The sequence below is a fragment of the Drosophila mojavensis genome, unplaced genomic scaffold, assembly GCF_018153725.1.
Source record: "Drosophila mojavensis isolate 15081-1352.22 unplaced genomic scaffold, ASM1815372v1 contig_80, whole genome shotgun sequence".
In the NCBI taxonomy this organism is placed as follows: Eukaryota; Metazoa; Arthropoda; class Insecta; order Diptera; family Drosophilidae; genus Drosophila; species Drosophila mojavensis.
In genome coordinates this window covers 7082983-7108007 of record NW_025318906.1, presented here as the reverse complement: position 1 = coordinate 7108007, position 25025 = coordinate 7082983, and the positions used below count along the sequence as shown (strand labels likewise).

At 38.7% G+C, this 25025-nt stretch overlaps 5 protein-coding genes across 13 annotated transcripts; 3 read left to right on the top strand and 2 right to left on the bottom strand.

The window, feature by feature from the left end:
• The first annotated feature begins 126 nt into the window (after positions 1-126).
• Positions 127-12500, top strand: LOC6578998 (protein lingerer). 7 transcript variants are annotated; one of them, XM_044011018.1, is made up of 15 exons: positions 127-185; positions 2331-2748; positions 2808-2982; positions 3044-4449; positions 4531-4961; positions 5273-5380; positions 6251-6355; positions 6486-6592; positions 6677-7182; positions 8371-8520; positions 8612-8737; positions 8814-9065; positions 9132-9287; positions 11076-11108; positions 11680-11891. In XM_044011018.1, exons 2-15 carry the CDS (start codon positions 2359-2361, stop codon positions 11776-11778), a joined length of 4044 nt encoding a protein of 1347 aa, XP_043866953.1. In that variant the 5' UTR covers positions 127-185; positions 2331-2358; the 3' UTR covers positions 11779-11891. The 7 variants fall into 7 exon arrangements, with proteins under 7 accessions (XP_043866953.1, XP_032586563.1, XP_043866955.1 ...); XM_032730672.2 differs by having other exon boundaries at positions 6677-7278; XM_044011020.1 differs by having other exon boundaries at positions 128-185; positions 6677-6789.
• Positions 12501-13334: 834 nt separating this feature from the next.
• Positions 13335-14206, bottom strand: LOC6578997 (vacuolar protein sorting-associated protein 28 homolog). The gene has a single exon (XM_002004858.4). It carries the CDS (start codon positions 14082-14084, stop codon positions 13452-13454), a length of 633 nt encoding a protein of 210 aa, XP_002004894.1. The 5' UTR covers positions 14085-14206; the 3' UTR covers positions 13335-13451.
• Positions 14207-14908: 702 nt separating this feature from the next.
• Positions 14909-22066, top strand: LOC6578995 (solute carrier family 2, facilitated glucose transporter member 1). 2 transcript variants are annotated; one of them, XM_032729847.2, is made up of 7 exons: positions 14909-14991; positions 19189-19293; positions 19360-19520; positions 19776-20370; positions 20436-20648; positions 20716-20818; positions 20883-22066. In XM_032729847.2, exons 1-7 carry the CDS (start codon positions 14965-14967, stop codon positions 21134-21136), a joined length of 1458 nt encoding a protein of 485 aa, XP_032585738.2. In that variant the 5' UTR covers positions 14909-14964; the 3' UTR covers positions 21137-22066. The 2 variants fall into 2 exon arrangements, with proteins under 2 accessions (XP_032585738.2, XP_002004892.2); XM_002004856.4 differs by lacking the exon at positions 14909-14991 and adding an exon at positions 16924-17379.
• LOC6578996 (sugar transporter SWEET1) lies at positions 15203-16779 on the bottom strand. Of its 2 annotated transcripts, XM_002004857.4 has the most exons (6): positions 16678-16779; positions 16530-16619; positions 16353-16430; positions 16020-16249; positions 15477-15652; positions 15203-15407 (listed from the first exon to the last, which is right to left on the bottom strand). In XM_002004857.4, the coding sequence occupies exons 2-6, from the start codon at positions 16601-16603 to the stop codon at positions 15282-15284; spliced, it is 684 nt and encodes a 227-aa protein (XP_002004893.1). In that variant the 5' UTR covers positions 16604-16619; positions 16678-16779; the 3' UTR covers positions 15203-15281. The 2 variants fall into 2 exon arrangements, with proteins under 2 accessions (XP_002004893.1, XP_015018900.1); XM_015163414.3 differs by lacking the exon at positions 16678-16779 and having other exon boundaries at positions 16020-16281.
• A 782-nt stretch (positions 22067-22848) lies between the features above and the next one.
• Positions 22849-24505, top strand: LOC6578994 (solute carrier family 2, facilitated glucose transporter member 7; the record flags this gene model as incomplete). Its single annotated transcript, XM_032729848.2, has 4 exons — positions 22849-23144; positions 23215-23803; positions 23871-24192; positions 24247-24505. Coding segments are annotated over 4 exons (1461 nt in total), but the record flags the coding sequence as incomplete, so codon positions are not given.
• Between the last annotated feature and the right edge of the window lie 520 nt (positions 24506-25025).

Sequence of the window (25025 nt, the reverse complement as noted above, 5' to 3'; positions counted from 1 at the left end):
AATATAAAATGCAAAAATTAAATTTTTGCAGCATTTATTTCATTCATCTTTCATTACCAAAATGAAATATTTTTTAAATGTTTTCAATACATATTTATCGCAACCGTCTCTTCCAAGACTGTATTCGATATTTACTACCCGTTGCACAGCACTGTTTTAATATAAGTGCGTTCTCGCATTTGCAGGTACTGAGGTTTGCTCTACATTGAAAATTTGTTTACACGTGAAAAAGTCGCGATTAATATACAAAAATAGTGTAAAACTGTAGTTATAGTTTGGTTGCACGTATGTGCTGTGTTTTCTCATTGATAACTGGCTGGATTATGCCATAAAAGTTAAATTGAAAATTTACAATTAGCCCGCTGTCTGGAGCCGCAGTCAATATAATTACACTGCCCATTGGTTTACATAAGAGTGAAAGGGTCAGCTAGTGTACTATTTGCAGAAATGGCGTCGAAGTAGTGCACATGGCCAAGTCGTCGGAGACAATGGCTGGTGTGCAGATGCCAATATTGAACACCTACGCCCCCAATATTAAATCTTCTTCCTGATATTAACAATGTGAATTAATTGTGACTTTTGTGCTGAAGTATTTATAAGAGTGTGTGATCAATGTACTTAAATGTACACCATTTTGTCCGGTTTTCTATTCCGCTTTGTGCACATCATTTGGTTTCAATGCCCTCGCTTCCAGTATTGCAAAATGCCCACGCGTTTTCAGTGTTGTACATGCTGAACAGAATATTACTGTCATTTGTTAATTGATGCATTTTTGCTTACAATGAATAAAAAATTTGTGCGAGTGATATATGTTAACATAATTTTAACGTAGATAAATTGCACGACTACTTTTTAGTACTCGAACTGTCTGCCGCAATACGGCCGTTACAGCTGGCAACACTGTGTTTTGAACTCCAGTGACGGCTGTGCGAACGAGACGCCGCTATTGCGGCTTAACGAAAACCGAACACAAAGCATACCAGGAAAACCGAAGCGAACAGGCCCAAGAGTTTATAAATCAATTTTTTGTGTATGCAAGAGCTGTGCAATTCATACCGCAAATAAGGTATTATTTTTTTCCGCTTAATGCAAGTGCACAATATTATTGAATATAAAATACGTAGAGCAGTGTATAAAGTGGATTTAATTTAAACTGTTTGGGCTTGTTTGGTTTGTTGTTTTATATGAACATATTTAAAACTATATAAAAAAAAAAAAGAAGCGACTTGAGAGCTGTGTTGTCGTCGGCAGAGGCTACGGCAGCGGCAGCGGCGGTAGCTGGTGGCTTGGCAAATCGCGTATGACAAAGCCTTCTGATATGCGCAATGTGACGAAAAATGGTTAATCATGAAGCAAATTTGTTAAACCCCAATATATTAATCATAAATATAACAAAGAGAGAGAAAAAAGAGAAAATGTATATTCTATTTTGGTTCGAACTGGAATATATACTTTTATGTGTGATAGCACAACAACCCCTCTTTGCGTCGTCTCCCCTCGTAATGCCTCGTGCCTAAGTTTGTCAGACGTCGATCACGTTGCTCTGCCCGCACCACAACCTTCCCTAAATATATTACCTGTTTTGCGAATACACACGCCCGCCTCGATGGCGTTGCTATTATTGCTTTTGTTCGTTATTGCTTTAGCCTTCCGTTCGTTCCGTGATGTGCATTTCGGTTTTGTTTTTCTGAAATTCTCAACGCTTTAAATGCTGCGTTCCACTTCGTGCGTGCGTGCTCCATCTTTGCGCGTCTGCTTCTAGATGTGTGTGTGTGTTTGTATGCGTAGGTATGGGTGTGTGTGTGCGTGTTTGTTCACGTTCTTTCATTATTCCATTCTCTTTGATTAAATGTACATTGAACTCAGCTGGGCTGGCTAGTTAGCTGTTGTTGTTGTTGTTGCTGCTGTTGACCTGATGCTTCTTCGTCTGCTTTGCTTCTTGCCCATCTCTAACTTGGCTCTTAGAAGCGTATGACACTTGTTAGTCACTTTTTTTTTTTTTTTTGCTGATGCTGATGCTGCTTTCTCGCTGTTTGTCAACACTGAAACGTCACGTATTAATATGTGGCGAATTTTTTACTTGTTTTACAGTTTGTTTATTTCATTTTATTTATTTTTTTGTTGTCTCTTGATGACTGCAGCTTTCGTTCACTTCAGTAGAATATATTCCAGTCAAACATGTCCTTAAGTAGGCATCGCTTTTGTTAGCAATTCGGCCTAGGCTCTAGTTTCGTTCGAGTTGTCGGCTTTAAGAGAAATCTCGTGTGATATTTATCCAAATCAAAGTCTAATTTTACGATTTCCTGGCATTATTTTTGCACTTATTGCAGCTAATTTGTATATACAGTGTACATAGAGATGAGCACACAACAAACTCGTTCAGGGGGCGGCGGCGGCGGCGGCCGCACTCAAAAAAAATCAAATTCCGCTCACATTGGCGGCAGCGGCGGCGGCGGTGGCGGTGGTAACAATGATTTGGGCACCATCACACATGCCGCAACTGTGCACAAGAAAACCGATGCGAACAAGACAGAGAAACCAGAGAAGGCCCAACCGAAGGCCACCACGGAACAGTTGCGCATTGCCCAGATAACTAATAGCACCACAGAGGATCCGCAGATCAATGAAAAGGTCACCCTATTGCTAACAATGACCCAACGTTCCGAGGAGGAAGTCTGCTGCGCCTTGAATGAGTGCGATTACGATATAGAGGCAGCTGCCAATTTCTTGATCGAGATTCTACCACAGGTGCGTGCTGAAATACAAATGACTATTTAAACATATTAACCTATATATTCAATTTACAGGGCGCCTTTGCCAAGTACGAGAAGAAACGCAAGAATAAGGCTGCAAATGCTGTAGCGGATGGCGCTGGCGGCGATGCCGATTGGGCAGATGGTAACGCAAATGCCGACAGGCGTGAAAAGTCACGCAATCGCAGCGCCAATCGCGGTGGACGCGGCGGCACCGACAGTCGCGGCTGTATGTTATTCTATAATCCTCCTATATCTTAATATATATTTATGTAATATTCTTTGAATAGGGCGCGGCAGAGAGGCCCGTGAGAACGACCGCAATATGCGCGAATCTCGTGGTGGTGATCGCGGTGAAGATCGCGCCAATGACAACTATCGTGGACAGCGCAACGGCGGACGTGGCGGTCCAGGCGGCCCCGGCTCCGGCGGTGGTGGTGGCCGAGATGGTGGTCGTGGCGGCGGTTTTATGTCACGTCCAGGACGCGGTGGTGGTCGCATGGGTGGCCGCAGTGGCGGCCCGCGCGGTGATCGTGGCTATGGCATACGAAATAATGCCAATAACGAGGATCATCACGAGGTTGAGCTGTGGGACAATACCATAGCCCAGAATGCAGAGAAACAGCAACAGCAGCAAGCGCACGACGATGCCTGGGGTGACTGGAACAATGAGGAGTACGAGGGTTCACTTAAGGACAGCAAAGTCTTTACTACGAGCAATCTCAACACTCAGACAGCGGCCAGTGTGGTTAGCGGTGCGGCGCCAACAGCTGGCACCGATCAGTTATCAGCGCCGCCAGGCCTCGAGCACCATCAGCAACAACAGCTGACGGGGCAAGGATCTCATCTGGGTGCACTGGTTGGCAGCAGTGAGGATAACAACAGCAGCAGTTCAGCGCCGTCGGCGGCAGCTGTGGTGGGCTCATCAGCGACAACGCCGATGATGCAGTATAGTGCGGCGGTTAGTAATCCGCCGCCACAGCTGCAGTCCGTTGGGAGCAGTACGCCTAGCAGCGTAGCTGGCTCCTCGCCGTACGTCAGCAATGCGGCCGCTGCTGCTGTTGATACATTCTCGAGTGCTGCCTCTGCTGCGGCCACACTGGTGCAGCAGGCACAGCAGCTGCAACAGCAGCAACAACAACAACAGCAGCAGCAGCAGACGCCACTGAAGCCATCGGCAACACTTTCAGCGGAACAATCTCAGTATTTCAACTCGCTGACGTCGCAGGGCGCCAGTCCAACAGCCGCGGCAGCCGCAGTTGCTGCTCAGCCTTCAATGGCAGCCGTTTATGGTAGCCAGAGCAATAGTTCAACGGGCCCGTATGCCAACACATATGCAAATGTGTTTGCCTCGGCGCCCGGCTCGAACATTGGCGGCACGCCCAACAGCAACAGCGGCGAGCAGTCGCAGCAGCCGCAAGTGAGGCGAGCGCGCGTTAAGCTTCCGCCCCCATCGAAGATACCAGCGAGCGCAGTGGAAATGCCAGGAGATAATGCGCTCAACAATATTGGCTACTTGGATGTGCAATTTGGTGCAATGGACTTTGGCACGGACGACAGCTTCGATGCGCTGCCCGAGAAGTTCAATGCGGGCGTCAGCATCGATGGGCAGCAGCAGCAGCAGCAGGATGACTACCAGACCAAGTCACAGCAGCAGCAGCAGGCGCTCTCAGCTGGACTACAGAACGCGCAGATTGTGAGTAGAATCGTAAACAAATTTAGAAATTTTAACTCTTTCTGCAATCTGATATATGTATGTAAACTTGTACGCGTTCAGTTGCAGGGCGATGCATTAAGTGCGGCTGGCTATGCGACACGTTCGACGGGACAGCAGCAGAGCGGCAATGCTTTGGATCAGTTGACCAAAAACGATCCGTACGGCCAGGCGGGCAGTGGCAACAACAACGGTGCAACATCGTATCAGAATGCGTATCAGAGCAGTGCGGCCAGCAAGGCGAACAGTGCCTATCAGACGTCAGCGGGCGTTGTACAGGGCTATAATAGCTCGAGCTATGCAAATGTTCAATCGAATAGCTATCAGCCATCGAGCTATGGCAGCTATCAGGCGAATGCAGTCAATTCCTATCAGCAGCAACAACAACAGCAGCAGCAGCAGGCGGCGAGCGGTGCGCAAAATGCGACAGGCAGCAGCGGTGCAGCAGTACAAAACATTCCGATCAGCGGCAGTGGCAACCAAAATAGCTCCAGGTAAAGCCCAAAGCACATTCATTTTAAATTTTTCATTTTGTGCTCAGTACCAAAATTTGTTGTGGTTGCGTTTCTTAAATTTGATCTCTAACTCAAATCAGTCCGTAAAATGCAATTGTCTAATATTTAATCTAATCTCATCATTTTGTTTTTTTTATTGTTCTTGTTATTTTTCGTTTTTTTCGTTCCTTGTTAACTTAATTCTTTTCTTTTAACCTCCACCAAAACGCCCGCCTTCAAAAAATTTCCACAATTCTTAACCCACACGAAACAAAATCAAACAATAAAACCAAAAAAATATAAAATAACAGCGCGAATGCGAGCTCCGCCTATCTTACATCGGGTTATTCAACACCACAAAGTGCTTACCAGTCCAGCCAGAGTGTCTATGGCAATACTGGTCTCTCCAACAGCAGCGGGTATGTATATCTATAGCAATGGGCTTTAACCAACCAACCAACCAAACATCTTATAACAACCAGTAGAACAATCATAATTCATTTGCCTGAAATTCTATTAGAAAACATCAAATCAACAACATCAAAGTTATCATTGCATGTTTAATTATTTTTGTTAAATTTGTTTGTTGGATATTTGAGAGACTTGTAATGCTTGGAAAACAATTTGAATAGGCTCATTCAGAAAATTTATTATAAAAGAGGCAACACGAGTTGAGCTAATAGAATATGTGGAATATGAAAATACTCAAAATCTTGCCTATTCTCTAATTAATTTATAACTATGTTTTAGTTTATGTTTAGATATTGGTTATAGAGATTTTCTGCTGAGAGTTTGGTGAATATTAGAGGCATATAAATAAACTAAGTTATCACTAACGTAAAGCACATAACTGTCAAAATTTGATTTAAATCATAAAAGTAAATCGAATTAAAAGAAAGAAAGTAAAGACCTATATGACTTTATATCTGAGGATAAGGATGAGTAATCGAATTCGAGTTATAGAACTGAACAGTTATGCTAACATTTATGCTCTACAGTCTTTAAAAATGTTAAGGAGAGCACGTAGAGAAACTTAACAGTTGGCAGTTAACAGGCATGTTAATATGATGATATTTAAAGCCAAGCATTACAAGGATTGGGAGAGATAGATAATATATATAAAAGATATCCAACAATTTAACACATTAATGCATACTCAACCCAATAGATATATATGTATGTATAAATAATATATATTAATTATATTATTTATAAATAATATATATTCATGTCGATTCCTTTCCGTTTACGTTCTGTTTTGTTCGATTTATCCTTGGTGTGCATTCAAGGTTTGCTGGCAGCGCAAGCAACTCGTCCTCGCAGTATGGTAACTTTAGTACAAGCGCCAAGCTTAAGGATGCCACGGCAGCCGGTGCTGCAGCGCACTACGACAGGTGAGAGAGATAGAGCTGAATGCATGCATAAGCTGAAACTAATCTTTGACTAACTGTAAAGCAGAGAACTTTAACTATGTAGATCATTGACTGTTTGCTTATTCTCTTTACATGATATTCAACCTGGCAGTGTTTCCACGAGCAGCGGCGTAAGCAGCAGCAGTGCCAGCACGGGCAACGGTGCAGCGGGCGTTGGGAGCGGTGCGACAGGTGCTAATCAGACAGTCGTTTCGAATAGTGAGTACACTTGAAGAGAGGATATAAATGTGAATGTGTTGGCCTAAACGGAAATTCTCCTTCTGTCTCTTCTGCTTCTTTTAGCCAACAACAATGTGAGCGGCAGCAGTTCGGCGAGCAGCGTTACGGCTGGCGTTAACAGCAATAGCAGCAATGTGGTAGCAGTTAGCAGCCAGGGCGGCAGCTCGATAGCGGGCGTAAGTGTAAGCGGCGGTGTTAGTGGCGTTAATGCCGGCGGCAGTGCGTCCAGCGTTGGCGTTGGCGTTGGCAACAATGCCGCTTCTGTTCAAGCCCAAGTTGCACAAACAACGGCGGGCACCGCAGCGGCGGTGCTGGCCACTCTGACCAACAAGAACAGCAGCAGCAGTAATAGCAGCGGCACCGGCGGCAACGGCAGCAGCGGTGTCACCGGCAGCGGCGGCGCCGTCGGCGTCGGTGTTGGCTCATCGGCCGGCAGCACTGTCGGCGCCGGCGGTGTCGGCAGCGGCAGCAGCTCAACTGGTGCTGGTGGTGCTGGTGGTGGTAGTGGTGGTGGCAGCAGCGGCGGCGGCGGTGGCAGCAGCGGCTTGGTGCCCACCAACATCCAAATGGTTAGTCAATATATTCAGACTGGATTGCCATACTATCAGCAACCAGTTTATTCCTACGAGGAATTACAAATGATGCAACAGAGAGTGCCACATGTGGTGAGTTCATGGAGAAAAGCAAAATGCAAAAAAAAAAACCAAAACAAAACAATATACAAATAATTAAAAAAAAAAAAAACAAAAAGAGAATCAACAACAATTCAATGCAATCAAAAATCAGCTTGAAAATCAAATTTGTATAAAAGAACAAACATTTCGAAATTCCATTTACTCTCATTATTAATACATATGTTGTGTATATATTTATATATAAACTAAATCATATCAGATAAGGCATATATTTCATGCAGAGCTCTTATTACATTTAACAATTTTCCGTGTGTCTGTCTCAAAATATTTGTGAATGTGTGTGTGTGTGTATGTGCGTATACATATCCATATATCCAATGCGTGTGTGTTTTGTCTTCCCTCTCTCAATATATATATGTAAATATCTTCTTTTTTTTTTAAATATATATTGAAGAGGACTTCACTCTATTGTTAATGTATACCAGGTAGAAAGAGAATAGAAAAAACAAACAAAAAATATTCCAAAAAATTCCGCTTCCAATCCAAATTCCTTGCATAAATAATTTATTTAATGAACAAATTTATTGCAAAGTAAAAAAAAAATAAAAAATCAATGTAAATGATAAATAGAAAAGAAGAAAATAATTGGCATTTAAAATTTCTTACGCTCATTAACATAAAAAGAAATATTTGAATTTCAGGCACGTCCTGAGATTCAACTGTTTCCACCGCATCCTCTCTCTCTCTCTCCACTCCACGCTCATTCAACAAATATCATCATTGTTCTCTAACCAATTGAGTTACGTTTTCATTTAAAATATATTGGCACATTTAACGTTTAATGTTCAAATTTAACTTTTAATTTTGTTTATATTCATTCGTTTCATTTTTTTTTTTTCATTTATTTTATTTTTTTTTTTTTTTTTTTGCGCAGTTCCGTGTTAGCTGCTTGTGTTTTGACAAACAATTTTTTGTTGTTTTTGCCCTGGCAACGCGCTCTGCCTAAACCATTATCGCAGCTTAACTCACATCATTATTCACATTTGCTGTCCAGTTGGGGACGAAGTGCAGCGCCTTAACACTAATTGTGATTATTTGCATTCTTATTTCGTTGACTTACAGCAAGGATATTACGATCTGAACTACACGCCCACCAGCCTGGGCGCCGGTCGCGACAATCTCGGCTCTGTGGCCTACTCAACAATGACTGATGGACGCTTCGCTCGCACCGACAATAACTCCAGTCCTGTTAGTAATGTGAGTATGAAAGAGGCAAGTGAAGCAGTGTAAATAATATTTCCATATTATCTATAATATTTCTATAATTCCCATAATTAATGTATTTCCCCCATTTGCCTTGCAGGTGTCTAGCACAATGTCGCAACAAGCTGGCTCCAGTGCGCCAATGCTGAATGTTCCTTATGCTTATTTCTACGGTGGCAATGTAATGCCCGGCGGTTTCCAATACGGCACACCAGCCATCTATCCAGTAAGCCTTTTCATTAAATCAAATATCTATATATGTATAAACTAAAATATATACTATTTAATATTTATATTTATAGCAACAAATACCGGCTGCCAATACAGCATCCGGTGGCCAGTTCCCAAAGCCTTCGTATAGCGCTGGCTACGGCTCGACCAGTTATGATGCCCTGTCGCAGACAACTCAGGATTATAGCAAGGGCGGCTATTCGTCCAGTGTGAATCAGCAGAGCAAAACACAAACGGTTTCCAATCAACCGCAGGCTGGCACAGGCTCCGATCTGACCTCGTCCATGTATGGCAAGGGTCATGTGGCGCTAAACAAGGTCAATGTGCGTATCAATCAAAACGAAACCAGATATATCCTTATATATTAATATACTTTAATTTCATTGCAGTCGTATGAGAAGCAAAGTTTCCACTCGGGCACACCGCCTCCATTCAACATGGCCAACACACAGACAGCGGGCGGCACTTCAGCTCAGCCTTATGGCATGTATCTGCCGATGCCAGCGGCTGGACATCACAACATGATCCATCCGCCAATCCATCAGGTAGAGTACAGTGCTGAACAGCAGTTTCTTATCAATCAAGACAATCCAAATAATATACAACATGTCGCGTACGAGAATGAGCAAATGTGGCATCAGAATAATGAGCATAATCATAATAATAATAATGATAATGATGATGATGATGATGATGATGGTGGTGGTGAACATAATCAACATAATGATCATGAATACATTATATCGGGACACGGTCAGCAAGATAATAACAACTATATTCAAGATGATATCAGTGGCATAACGTTCTTTGCCGAATGAAAATACAAGAAACAAAAAAAAAGAAATAGCAACATTTTACCAAAATTAACAATTAGACATACAGAGACATAGATTGATGTTGTTTCATAAATATCTATATATGTGTTATATATATATTTATTGTTTAACAACTACCGCATACATTAAAAAAAAAAAAAAAAAATCATATCATGCATGTCCATTCACACCTAACACTTCCACCTAATCAAAATTTGCAATAACTTTTACATCATTCAATGTTTCGTTTTAAGTTTTTAATCACACATACATATATATTTAATATGCGTAGAAATTGTTTCATTTTTTGTATTGCTGTTGCTGTTGTCGTTAAAGAAAAGAAACCATCTTATATTAACAAAACTAAAAAAATATATTTATTAATTGTTTCACTTTTCACATTGTGCACTAATTCTAATTTATTATAGCGTTAATTCCATTTGGTTTTAGTTTTATTTTTATTTGTTTAAGCTCTCAAGAAAAGGCTGCAGAATCATTTAACTAACTTTATGGAATCCAGTAGGTGAAATGATTCAAAATACATAAAGCGAACTAGTGGAAGAAAACGGGAAACCTTTTAACGTAGATAGAGCTAATGGTTAGGGCTTCACAAGATTCGATCTGCGAATATTATGGAACTTGAATATGATTCAGTTACTTAAACCTATAAATAATGTTTCAATTCTATATTATGTATATATAAATCATTTGTATATCTAATGGTTATGGTGCCAATTGCTATGCTTTCTGGAGAGCTCATTCTTCGAATTTTACAAAAACATTCATTAGAGTGATCTCTTTGAAACCTTAGAAGCGAAAAGTACAATCAATAGTTTATAGAAGACTGATATGAGTTATACTATATTATATATAGAAAGTATAAATGAGATGATTTGGAAATCATTGAGCAGAATTTTAATTTATATAAAATTTCACAATTTAGTAAGCAGATTTAAAAAAAATCTAAATCAGTGTCAATTTCCATTATGGTATTAAATTTAACGAACTCGCTCAGTTATAGAACTAGTTCATTTTTTTTAAGTTTTGTTACTAGTGCTTGAACTAGTTCCTACTAGAAAACATAAAAAACAAACTTATTCTGCTGCTTTAGCAAATCTTTTTCTTTTTTTAATTGTTATACGGTTATACTATCGAAAATTAATGAGCTACTGTTTCATAGCCCCTAAACCCGTAAATGTCTAAAAATCTCGTAACCCTAATTGAAAACGTAGCTAACAAAACATACACATTTCATGCATATTTTGTTTCGATCATATCGAGCTCACATTCTCACATTTCTTGCTTGTGGGGGGAGCCTCACACTTATGCCACACACTACCTGAGTTTTCTGAACTTTTTATAACTGGGATAAACGAATTTCAACTTCAATTTAATTTCAATTCGAAAAAAAAAAATAGAAATAAAATGAAAAATTTGTGAAATGCATGAAAACTGTTCGATTGTTTGACTTTGTTTTTCTTTATAATTTCTTTTGATTTTTTTATGGGACAACATTAGATGGACGGCAGGATTCATAGCTCATCCCGCCGGGTAAGTTTTCCTTTGTTGTTGTATCAAGTGAACTAAAACACAAATCTAAAATTTCGTTACTCTCTGTTCTTTTGGTAAATATTCGATTTGTTGCTAAACACAATGTATGTAAATATATATGAAATAAGTATAAAAACCACAACTAACATTCATGCACGCACACACACACACGCACATAATAACTGTAGTATTAACCATTTGTTTATCTAAAACTAACAACTGTAGCTAAACAATATACCAAAATATTAATTAGTTTGGCTTGCGAATTGATTTTATGACCAATTTGTTGCTGATAAGAGAAAAAGGAAAACAAGGGCTAAACGTATTAATTATTCATGCATATCAAACACACAGCCGAGTCTCATAAAAATGTATACAATCAAACAAACAAACACACAACCATACACACACATATATATATTTATATGAATAACTATATATGTACGCGCTCTCTCTATATATAATATATATACATATATATATATTATGCTGCTAACCCTATTTATCTCTCTCTCTGTATATAGATATTCACATTTAATTAACATATATATACTGTTTATGCCTTTTGCAGGACTCGAACAGCGCTGGCCAGCGTCAACAGTCGAGCAGCCAGTCCAAGTCGACCGGCAAACCGAGCTACCCCAATTCATATTGGACCGGGCAGAACTAGCTTACGGAGAAGACGATTTGGCGGCCATTGCAGCTGACGACGCTGCAATCAACAAATGCTTGCGGCCTGCGCACTAATATTATAACAACAACAACAAACACAACAACAACAACCGTAGCAGCAACCAACACAACAACAGCAACAACAACAGCAGCAACAGCGACAACAACAACACCCATTCACATTTATAATAATAATAATAATATCAGTCAAAGAGCGTTGCCTACAACAACGGCAACAAATCAGTTACTAATGCTTGTCAAGGAGAAACAACAACAACAACAACAGCATCAAAATGCAACGTTGAGCGAGGAACAACATTCGTCAGATAATGATGTTAAGGATTATCTAGTATATGCAAATGAGAAATCATATTTTACTTAATAAGAAATGTTTTTACTGCTCGCCCACGCCCCACACCCCGCGCCCCGTGCCCCCTCTCCAATTCTCCTGCTCCAATAGAACGTAACGAACAGTGCAAAGACTTATGCAACTTTATAAAGTATACAAAGCCGCACATACCATATAAATACACATACGCCACGCCACACACACATACACACACACAAACACATTCACATACGCGCATACACAACAACCAAATACAAAATACATACATACATACAGCCCCCGCCCACAACATTTACATTTAATAAAAACGAAAACAAAAAACTATACCAAGTACCATTTTTCACATTGCATACAAAAATAATTTACAAAGATAAAAGATAACAATTATTAAATATTAAAGGCGTAAAACGATTTAACAGATTTATAAGCGTAAGATGAAAGAAATACAAAAGCAAACCAACAAACAAACGTCAAAACGTAAAGTGAATGAAAGTAAACAAAAAAAACACACACACACACACAACAAACAAACAAAAATTAATTATTGTAATCGGTTTAAACTTATGTGTATTGTATAATTATAACCTTAATATTTAAATTAAATACAAGAAAAGAAGATAAAAATACGATTAAATCCAAACAAATGCAAAAAAAAAAAAAAAAAAAAAACGAAACAAAACTAACTATGATTTGTTTTATATCTATCAAATTTTTATTGTATCATTTATTATATATAGAGTCAAAGGTCACTCGATTTACTGATAGTAAAAAGAGTCTATTGCCAGCGCAGATTACTAATAGAATACGTGCTCTTAGAGAAATATTATGAGACTAGGATCTATGTGTCAATCATGGGAGCAATCCTAATCTATAATTCTAAGGTATACAAAATTCGATTGCTTTGCAATTGACATAAACTTAAGAATATTTAAAACTCGAATAGAATCCTATGAGAGATTCAATTAAAGTGCAGGTTAAATTCTTTGCTCTATACTTTTAGTTATGATTTTTATTAGTGGATTATAATTTCATATATAACTTCTACTTCAAAGGATTTGTTTATGGTTTTTAGTTATAGTATATGAAATCAATACATTATAGTTATATTAATCAGATGAATTAGATATGACGCAGCTCTTTTTATGACAAGTTATCATTGGGATATAATTTTATTTTATCCGCCATATACAAAACTGGTAAAGTCGTAGATTTTTGCACATTTCATAAATTTTGTTCTTTATTGCAAGAGTTTCGTACAGACTAATTGAATGTGGATAGATTATAGGGATAAATACAAATGATATATAAGCAATTATTAACAACTACTGGCTGTGGAGCAGCTTATTGAAATCCGCATAGGCCGATTCCAGGTCAAAAAGGAATTGTCGCACCTGAGCCTCGGTCAGCTCGTCGGATGCCTGCATCTCATTCAAGGTGCCCAGCCACTTGTCCACCTTTTGCTTGGCATCGAAATCCTCGGGTATGAGCGACAAGCGATTCATATTGTCATCTAAATCCTTAACATCCGGCTGCAGTGCGTCCATTGTATTGATCTGCAATCGCAGCTTGTCCATTATAGTGATAAAAAGCGAAACAATTTCCGCAATGCACTTGGAGGTGTTGCCCTTATCGTCGCGTATCGTAATGGGTCGATCCTCGCGAATGCGCTCCAGTGCAGCGGGACAGTCCAAGCGGAACTTCTTCACGAACGTGTCCACGGTGGGGAACTCTTCGCATTCCACCTGCTTGAACGCAATTTTGTACTGTACGAGGTGCTTGGAGCAAGCGGCTGTGTATTCCTGTGGAGTAATGCAGTCCCGAATGTACGCCTTTTCCAGCTGTTGGATTGTGTTTATAATCGCGTACAAATCGGCCATATTGTCGTACTTCTCACGTTCGCGTGCATTCCGAAAGAGTTTTACCTCCTCGTATAGCTCGGGACTCTGTTCCTGCATTTAATTTGATTATATACTGTTTTTTTGGTTTTCTTTATTTAATTGCAAAAATAAGACGGAGATGACGAAGAACGATAGCAATTTTATTGTTGCCAGCAGTGATGGCAGCGTGCTATCGAGTAATCTACAATCACTCATCGCAAAGTAAACGAACATCGACAGCGCTAAAACTAATCGCTATTTGAAATGGAAGTACGATTTGACGCTCTATTGCGTCCACCTGCAGTTTAAACTACATTTTGCAAACTAGTCTGTTTCGCCTTTTTATATTACTCACTTGTTTATGCCATAATCAATAACTTTTACTTTTTATCTATATCAGAATATACTCAGATAACGAACGAAGCAAAACAAGTTTTTTTTGCTACCAGCAGCGATGAAACTGTGCTATCGATTTATTTACAATAATCGCAACATTAGAAGGCGCCAAAGTAAAAGAAATTTGAAATGTCAACTAATTTACATCTAGCAGCTGTCTACGCACAAATCAATATTCTTGTAAATGACTTGTGTATTGAAGTAGCACTGCAAATAATATATATTGATATGATTGTTGACACGCCAATTTTGGGCCAAATACCTATTGAACTCTTATCGGAGCCGCTCTCTTCCGTGAAATGATTTCAATTGGTTGTAAAGATAAACAATCAGATAAGCCCCTTGTTCAATTATTGACTTAAGCAGGGAAATTATTTGAATTAACAATGCAAGTTATTTATTATCAGCATATCAGCTCCGCTCTTGTCGATAGAGTGTGCAGCTCGTACATTATACAAATCTCTTACATGAATTCTAGTTCGTTTTCAGCCATCAATCGAGAAATACGTGCTTGAATAAATTAGTTTCACATTCCTCAGTGTATTTCATTAATTATAAACAGATGGGCAGCGAAAATAATCAAGAAATTGTAAGTACATACAAAATATGAACGTGTTTTCGCAAAATATTAGTTTTATAATTATATATTTTACATTACATATTCGCTATGCCTATATGTATATATATATATATACTTATTTGTTATATATATATATTTGCAAACTAAATCAAGCAACATATTTTGATATTTGACAATTACGTTATATCAAAATATAGATATATACCTGTATGAAACATGCTTAAATCTCATATGCAAAATGCACAATATATATAAGTACATACAAATCTCAACTTAATACACATCAAAATAATTATAATTTAGAAGGGCACTGCTTGCTCGAGCAGCTTATAGCCCTGACCGGTATAACTATAGCTACGTGGCGGATATAATACGAACAGACCCAATTGCAGCAACGATAGCAGACAGCCGAGAAAGTTGGGGATCTGAAAAATAAAAAAATAAAAGCAAAAGGTAGATATTAAAATTCCAATTTAGGCTGGGAGTTGTGGCACCTGTATAAATGAGTCCGATATTAGAATGCCATAGATTAGCCACTGCAGGCTGACGAAGAACGAGGTGGCAATTAGGGGCAAGGGCAAACTTTCCGAGTTCTTCACTCGTATCACATGCACCAGCGACGTCAGCGGTGCAGCAAAAAAGCAAACGGTAACAATGCAACAAACAATGCCTGCAATTCAATTTCAAACGGGATAGTTAATAATGCAAATAATAATAATATACCAACATTCAATATTGTTCAGTTTAGTATTCTTTAATTAATTTTATTTTTCACATTTATATATATTTTTTTGTTTGGATTTAATGAATTAAATTTTGTTCCCTATTTTTGGATATTTTTGGTTTTTATTTTTCCAAAAAAAGCATTTTATCTAATTTTTAAAATAACTTTATGCACTTTTTGAAAAACTTTTTAAATATATAAATATATATTTCAAAATTAATTAATTGAAAAGAACCATTATTATTGTATTGCAATCAATTTAATCAATTTTCGTATGCAGTTTACGATGATATGTCTATAATTTTGCACTCACCTGTTAAGTGTATCATCTTTTGTGGATCATCCTGTAAACTATTTGTATAGACAATAACGGCAATGAGTATGGCCAAGACAATTCCGAATTGCTTAACGTAGGCGCGTTTGTTGACAGTGAAAACGTAGTAGACGAGTGTGTAGATGAGAAAGAGCGTGGATCCAATCATGTTTACCATAACGATGCTCTGCTCGTTGGTTAGCACGCCGTAGCGCAGCCAAAAACTGCAGCTGTATAAACATGTAAAGTTGAGGGAAAATTGCTGTTCAAAATACCTTTTTATCTATCTACACATATATCTATTTCTTGCCGACGTCGACAATTCGTACTTACGATAAGAAGCCACATATGAATGGTACGCCCGACGATTCGCCCGTGCTCTTCTTTTGTATATATTTGCGGCAAATTACGCTGATAGTACAAAACACCGCAAGCATTAGTATTAACAGATTATTAAACAATTTGCATATATGTATGCATGTATGTATATACATATATTTCAATACTTACGTGCCCGAAAGAAACTGAAAAACAGTGCTAATCACCGCCGTAGTGGCTAATACTGAATCATAGGCCAGCGTCATAGTTACCAATTAATATCTAAGAATATAGCAAGTATTAAGTATTTAATTATAATTGAAAATAAATATATATTTACTGGCCAACACACGAACACCGCTCAACGTCAACAAAAAAAATAACAAAACAGCTGACACATAGAGCTGCCACGCTATCACATAAAATTCTATTCAACTTGTTATCGATACAATCGAGCTATCGACTAAAATGCGCGCATAAACTTTAAAAGCTTCGCATAGCTTTGCCGCCTCAGAAATTGTTGTTGACTGCTGCCAAAAGCTTTTTGTTTAAGCTTCGCCCAGCTGCTACATTCTACCAAAAAGTTTAAAACAATGTTAGTTGCAAACAGGTGGCGAACGACGCCGCTTGTTTTTATTTTTGTTTACGTCTGCGTGCTCTTCCAATTTGATGTTCAATAAATTTTGTTAAACAAATTACGCCAGTGTGTGTCGTATATAGACACCATATGTATGTTACCTACGCATTCGATTTTTGGTTATTTGTGTTTGTTGTTATACAACACTAACCTGCAAATGCAGACGCCGGCAGCAAAGAAAGTGGCGCAACACACAAACAATTACCGTTTATTGTTAAAAGGCACACATGTGCGCCGACCGGCGGCCTTGTATACAGTGAAGTTCAATTTTTAAAAAGTTCAAAATAATATATAAAAAAAATTAAGTGCATCTCCAATATGTCGGCCCATAATAACTTTGAGGCTGAACATTTGAACCCGCCGTTTAAGGTTGAAATAGCTCCACAGCAAACGGAAATTAATCAGGTGAGCAACAGTTGTAATAGACGTTGTTGCATTGTTGTGACTGCTCTGCGCTTTCCTTTCTAAACTTTTGTTTACAATCTGTAAATCGTTGAACTGCACAGCTTATTTTCACTGCACTACTTTAACCTTCTGCAAGCATCTCTCTTTCTCTCTCCTCCACCTACGTTTCTCCTTCTTTCTTTTTTTTTTTTTGAAATTGATACATCAACAAATTGTTGCGTTGCAACATTTGTTGATGCTTTGTCGGAGAGTCGTCTAATAAGTTACACTAATACGTCCGCTTCAGCAAATGCCGTTTTATATTCTCTCCATAGACTAAATATACATACATACATACATATGTGCATATTAACAACTGAATGGACTTTCGTATTTACATAAATTACGGATTGCGCATAGCTTTACAGCTGAACCCAGGAACTACGATCGCATGCACTCAATTGCACACAGACACACACACTGACAGAGAGCTGTATATTAGAACTGTAAATATGTATACATAGTGGCGTGCGAAAGTATGCGCTCATCTAAAATGAATATTTTCGTGTGATTAAATCATAAATCTCTTCCATAGATGACCAAAGTCTAATAACTCATCAGTAATAAACAAAAATAAATTGCCGCTGCTGTAGCTAACATATTATTCATATAACTATGCGTAGCTAATAATTAAAACTAAACCAATTACTTTTTTGCTGTATTGTATTGCGTTTAGCTATTTAGTATTTTGCGCATTTATCTTCTCTCCCAAAAGCCAAATGACAAAGTACACAGACTTATTTAAAGCTCTCGGCGCATATTTATAAATATATACGGGCGTACATATGTATGTGTATGTATGCATATGACAGTTCCTACTAGCTGTGTACATATGTGTGTGTGTGTGTTTCTTGGTGGCATTGTGTACATATTTACATATAAAGCTCTATATACAAATTTTGGTGCCTTATCAGTTTCCCCCCTCCACAGAAATTAATATTTTGTTCAAGTTCAAAGGAAAAGTTCAGACATTGATCTAATTAAACAGAATTAGAAGTTGATACTGGCGAGAGCTTGCCAAAATAAATCATTTGCCGAATCGGGTCACTAAATTAGTGACTCTAGATGCAAATAAAAATTTCTAATAAAAAATGTAAATAAATCAATGTCGTTTTATGTGAACGCTGATAAGGGATAATAAAAACTAGCGAATGACGCACAAATACAAGTCTATTATAATTATTATTATTATTATTATTTTTTTTTTTTTGTATGTAAAAATTTTGTAAAATTTCCTTTATATAAATGTTTTTATTACATTATGAAATATTTTTTTATTTATTTTTATTTTAGTAATTTTTTTTACATGCAAATTTTAATTATTTTTAATCCTTTTTGTCATTAATTTTTTGTATATTTTAATATTGTCTTTTTTTTATTTTTTTATTTTTTTTTATACTTTTATCAATTTAATTAATTTGTTTTATTTTTTATATTATTTATTTTATTTTATTTTTTTTATTTATTATTTATTTATTTTTTTTTTATATTAAATTAGTGTTGTATATACATATGTATATAATAAAACTATTTTTTTATTTTGAAAAATCCAATAATTTTTTTAATTTTTACTCTGTCCTACCTTTTTGCTTGTCCTTATCTCAAATTTCGAATCTTTATATATGTATTAATATCTCTATCGCTATCTACACCTATAAATATAAATTTATCTATATCTTTACCTATACCTACATATATGTATGTACAATCTATATCTATATTTAATATCTATTGTTATCTTTATTAAAATCCTTATATATTCCTCTATAGAAACAAACATGGAGCAAACTTCTACTGCTGGTGGCCTTTGCGACGACTCTGGGCGCGGCTGTGCCCACCGGCTATTGCATAGGTGTTATCAATGCGCCCGCAACTGTAAGTAACTGTTGTAGCTGAAGTTTATCAAATTATAAATGATATTTGACTGATTCGCCTTGATAGCTAATGAAATCGTGGTGCAATGAAACAGTACACGAAAAATATGGCAGCTGGATGAGTCCAGGTGGCCTGGATGTACTCTGGTCTTCCGTTGTTTCCGTCTTCCTGATTGGTGGAGCCATCGGATCTCTGGGTGGTGCTGGCTTGGCTAATAAATTTGGCAGGTTTGTATTTGTATTTTGAAATCGATTGATTTATCAATGCCATTTTTAGTGCCGCTTATCGGCTTTACCTAGATTAGCTTAATTGCCTGGCTTTAGCTAATCTAGGAATTTCTTAATCTACATAGTTGATTAAGTTCTTAATGAAATGAAATTTCTAGCAAAAATAAGTTAGAAACATGCCCTATATAGAAATTTAATCTAATATTTAAACTAATCTCCATTTTCTCTCTCTCTCTCTCTCTCTTCATCTCACAGAAAAGCCTGCCTGTTCATTTGTGCCGTTCTCTTTATCATTGGCGCTGTGCTCTTCTTCTTCTGCCGCGCTGCCAAATCGGTCGAGATGCTGCTGCTGGGCCGCTTGATTGTGGGTCTGGCCTCTGGTCTCGTCACTGCCACACAGCCGATGTATCTGGCAGAGCTGGCACCGCCCGCCCAGCGCGGCACCTTGGGCGTCTTTTGTGGCGTTGGCGTCACCGGCGGCGTTGTCGTCGGCCAGGTGTTCAGTTTGGCTGATATTTTTGGCACAGCCGAACGTTGGCACTACGCACTGTCCGCTTACGTATTGCTCATCATTGTGTGTTACCTGCCCTCGTTGCTGTTTCCCGAAAGTCCCAAATTTCTCTACGTGATCAAGAGCAATCGAGAGGCAGCCAAGCGTGAGCTGATGCGCCTGCGTGGCCCAGATGCCATCAAGCTGGTGGACCAGGAGATTGCAATCATGCAAGCGGAGGTCAATGACGACATGCAAAGCAGCAGCTTTGGTGATGTGCTACGCGATAAGCGTTTCCTCCTGCCGCTCATCATTGTCTGCTGCTTCCAGGGCGGCCAGCAGCTGTCGGGCATCAATGCAGTAAGTGCAGCTTATGAATCAATTTGGTCTCATTAATTTACTAAAATTGTTGCCTTATCTTGCAGATCTTCTACTATTCCGTTTCGATATTCACCAAGGCCGGCTTCTCCGAGCAGAATGCACAGTGGGCAAATCTAGGCGCTGGCTGCTTAAATTTATGCATCTCACTGCTCGGCCCATTGCTGATGGCCACCTGCAAACGTCGCACCTTGATGATGCTCTCCAGCTCCATTTGCTCCATTTTTCTCTTCAGCATTGCATTTGTTTTATACTATATTGTGAGTCTATTTAGATAATTGATTGTTTACAATTAGATTTCATTACATTTCCTTTGATTTTTGTCAGGAATCGGTTAGCTGGTTTGCCTGGGCTTGCATTGTCTGCATTATGGGCTATATATTCTTTTATCAATTTGGCCTCGGACCCATACCCTATTTCATTGGCTCAGGTAAGTATCGTTATGCACATACATATATATTCCATATTGACTAAACAATTGATATATCTTTTAGAACTGTTTGAGGTCGCGCCACGCCCCGTCGCCATGTCCATGGGCAGTCTCGCGTCATGGGCGTGCAATTTCATAATTGGCATGGCCTTTCCCAGTTTACAAAGTGCTTGGGGCGCCTTTGTTTTCCTGCCGTTCTCGATTACCTGCGTGCTGCTCTGCCTGCTAACGAAATTCTATCTGCCGGAAACGCTGGGACGTGATCCATCAGAGGTGGCGCCGCTGGTCGCCAAAGGATTTCGATCCAAAATCAAATGAGGCCCAACTAGAGAATAGCTTACTATATAATTCTTAGCTTTAAGTTAAATGTTAGTAAATATATATATATATATATATAGGTGGAGACTAAGTGCCTATGCTCGACAATAAGTGTTCGATTTGTTAACACGTACAACTAACTAGTAAGACACCCTGTACAATCGGCATCCATTGCCAACATGTGTAAGAGGTTCGCTTCTTATCGCTTGCTGCACAAAGAGAAAAAAAAGCAAAAAAGAAAAAGCTAATTGCCTTGAGAAACCGACTGTGTTGCTACCTTTGTTACTTTAGCTAATTGAATTTACTGCTCTCCCATTGAATAGAGGAAAGGTTGACGCGAACAAAGCTTGCCTATCATATAGATACTCTCTGATTAAGACTCTTTTGTACATAGATTACTATTGAAATTTATATTAACATAATTGTATGAACACAAATAAAGATCATTCAAGTGCAATGAACACATTTCCCATGCTGACGGGACACAATCTCAGCCGACATGTCAACTGATAAGAGTATGAACTAAAGCATAAAAGCAAGCCAATGATAACTGGCAGCTTGTACTTGAATAGTGAGTCTGATCGTTCAATGGATAGCCTGTATAACGAGAATTTATATATATATATATTATTGTAATTGAATGGGTTATGATATTATTTTAAGTATTTCTATTGATGGGTTTAAAATCGATTACGCGATTAAACATTTATTAAATAAATTATCTAGCTCGTATAATCTATAATCCATATCATATCGATAGGGTATATATTTTTTAATCTCCTAGAGCTGGTAATGGTAACAAATAACAAAATTACAAATAACAATTTAATAATTTGCTCAATATAATTTTAAGTTTATCTAGATCAAAAAGTCTTTATCAGGTGTTGTAGTAATGCATCAAAATAAATTGTAAATTTTGTTTTTATTCAATTCAATAGTTTTCATTTAATTTATTTTAGGCATACTTTATTATTTTATTGATTTAATTTACAGGTATTATTTAATTTATAATATTGACTTTTTCGCGAAATTATATTCACTTAAAAAAAAAACATAAAATTTCTACTAATTTTGATAGAAATGATTTTAAATATCTTGAATTTAAATGAGTGCAATTATAATACATATTAATTTATGTTTATGATAAAAAAAAAAAAAATAACAAATCATTTTTTTAAAATTATAAATATTTAAATTGATGGTTATAAATAAAAAAAAATATATGAAAACATTTTTAAAATATTATTTTGAACATTATGAATTATTAATTAATATTGAATACTGAATTTTTACCATTTTGTTTTTAAATTAAAAATAAACAAACAGTGCCAATATATTAGATAGCAACGAATATGCCTTATAAGAAAGACGTAAATAAACCTGTTGCCCTGTAATCTATCATGTCTAAATGGGATGGGGGTACAATCTGTGTGTTAGTGACAAGAGAGTCAAAGGCGCATTGTCAACTCTACAAGTCGACAAGTGTGTGCCAATTAGAGATTGGGCTTTAAGGTGTGTAGAGTGAGTCAGTTCGTAAGCAGCATCGTTAGATAGAGCAACGCAATATGGTTGTCATAATGGTATTTACAGGGTATTTTATGGATATATCATATATATGTATATATATTTGTATATATTCCGTGCTCAGTTTGTGTCTTAAATCATTTGATTTGCATACATATACATATGTAAATAAATGTGTGTGTGTGTGTGTTTTCTTTTTGCAGCACGTGAACGATGCAGGCGAGAGCTGGACCTGGTTGCTCTTCCTCATTTGCCTGACGACCACCTTGGGCAGCACAGTGCCCGTTGGCTACTTCTTTGGTGTGCTCAATGCACCGGCTGAGATCATCCAGAGCTGGTGCGACGAGGTGCTCTCGAATGAATACGATACGAACAGCAGCGAGAGTCAGCTGAATCTGCTGTGGACATCCATTGTGTCGATCTATTTGATTGGCGGCATCTGTGGCTCCTGCTTCAGCGCCTGCTGCTGCAATAAATATGGACGGTTTGTTGCACTAATTTCAGTTAAATAAAATACGTAGATAAACCCATACTTACTCAATGATCTCTGGCAGCAAGGGCACCTTGATCATAAGCAGCGTAATTCTGTTGATTTGCGGCCTGCTCTTCACCTGGTGCCGTGCAGCCAGATCGCTGGAGATGCTGCTGGTTGCCCGTTTCTTTGGCGGCATTGCCTCGGCGCTGATCTTTACGGCGCAGCCCATGTACTTGCTGGAGCTGGCTCCATCTTCGCTGAGCGGCAGCGTTGGCGTCTTCACCTGCATCGGCGTCACGGCTGGCATATTGCTGGCGCAGATTGTCAGCCTGCCGCAGCTGCTGGGCAACGACGACAATTGGCCATACGCCTTGAGCTTCTATGCGCTGCTGGTGCTCCTCTGCTTGCTGCCGCTGATGTGCTATCCGGAGAGTCCACGCTGGCTCTATCTGGTCAAGGGCGACGTGGCGGGCAGTGCGCATGGTTTGCGTCAGCTGCGTGGCAACGAAGTAAATGTGCAGCTGGAGCTCAACGAATTGGAGCAGACATTGTCGAAGAACGACAAGTCCAGCACCATATGCCAAGTGCTGCGCGACAAGACGCTCCTCCTGCCACTGCTGCTCGTCTGTGCGCTGCAGGCCAGCCAGCAGCTTAGCGGCATCAATGCGGTAAGCAGTGCAGATATCCTTTACCGCAGCCAATTCACTCAAGCTAAGTCAACTTCGTCTCTTACAGATCTTCTTCTATTCGCTGTTGATTTTGACCAATGCTGGCTTCTCAAGCAGCTCGGCCACCTGGTTAAATCTGGGCATCGGCTGCTTCAATCTGTTCACCTCGCTGCTTGGGCCGTTGCTGTTGTATAAATTCAATCGGCGCCCGCTTCTGATGTGCTCCTGCCTCATCTGCGGCGGCTCGCTGGCTGGCATGTCGTTCTCCCTCTACTATCTGCTCAGCTCGGAGGGCATGGCGCTGCGTTATGTGAGCATCGCATTCATTTTGACATTTATACTGGGCTTCCAACTAGGTCTCGGACCCATTGCCTATTTCATTGGCTCAGGTTGGCGTTCATCGATTTCCACATATCCAGTCAATTAATTGTAGTTGCTTGCAGAGCTACTGGAGGATGCACCGCGTCCTGTGGCCATGTCTTTTGGCAGCCTCTTCTCCTGGCTAGGCAATTTCCTTATTGGGCTGTGCTTCCCCCTGCTGCAGATCGCCTGGAGCTCCTTTGCCTTTATGCCCTGCATGTGCGTTAGCATATTTTGCCTGCTGCTGGTCTGGCGTTATCTGCCAGAGACACGCGGCAGGGAGCCCAAAGATGTGAAGCCACTGATGAGCCAAGGACTCCGTTCCAAAATCAACTAAATAAATATATTACATTTAATGTACATAAGTATATTCCTTAACCTCCATGTATTTATAACAATCAACAAACGCAAGGCAAATAAAATGATTACCACAAATAAACAAAAAAAAACAAAAAATTATTTAAAAGTATTTCCTCCAGGTCTTTAATGCTCATTAAATATTTACACACACTTCATTCACCTTACCACACTACACAAGTGACCTCCAACAGGCCTGAGCGACTGAAGAAATAGTGCAACTGCAGCCCTTTATATAGGGCGACTCACACTCAATCATAAAGTCACGCTCAAATGTTGAGTAGGAGTCATTGCAGTCGAGCTTTAAGTGACCAATGGGAACACACAATCTCTCTCTATCTCCCTCTCTCTCACACTATACTAAATGAATACTGCTGCGTACAGATAGACAGCTTAAATGATCCTCTTGTGTTTTTCTTCGTTCCTGCTTTTTTAGGCAAAGAGACAGAGCGAGAGACGAAGAGATAGAATACATACTTTTATTTTTTTATTTTAGTACTTCTCT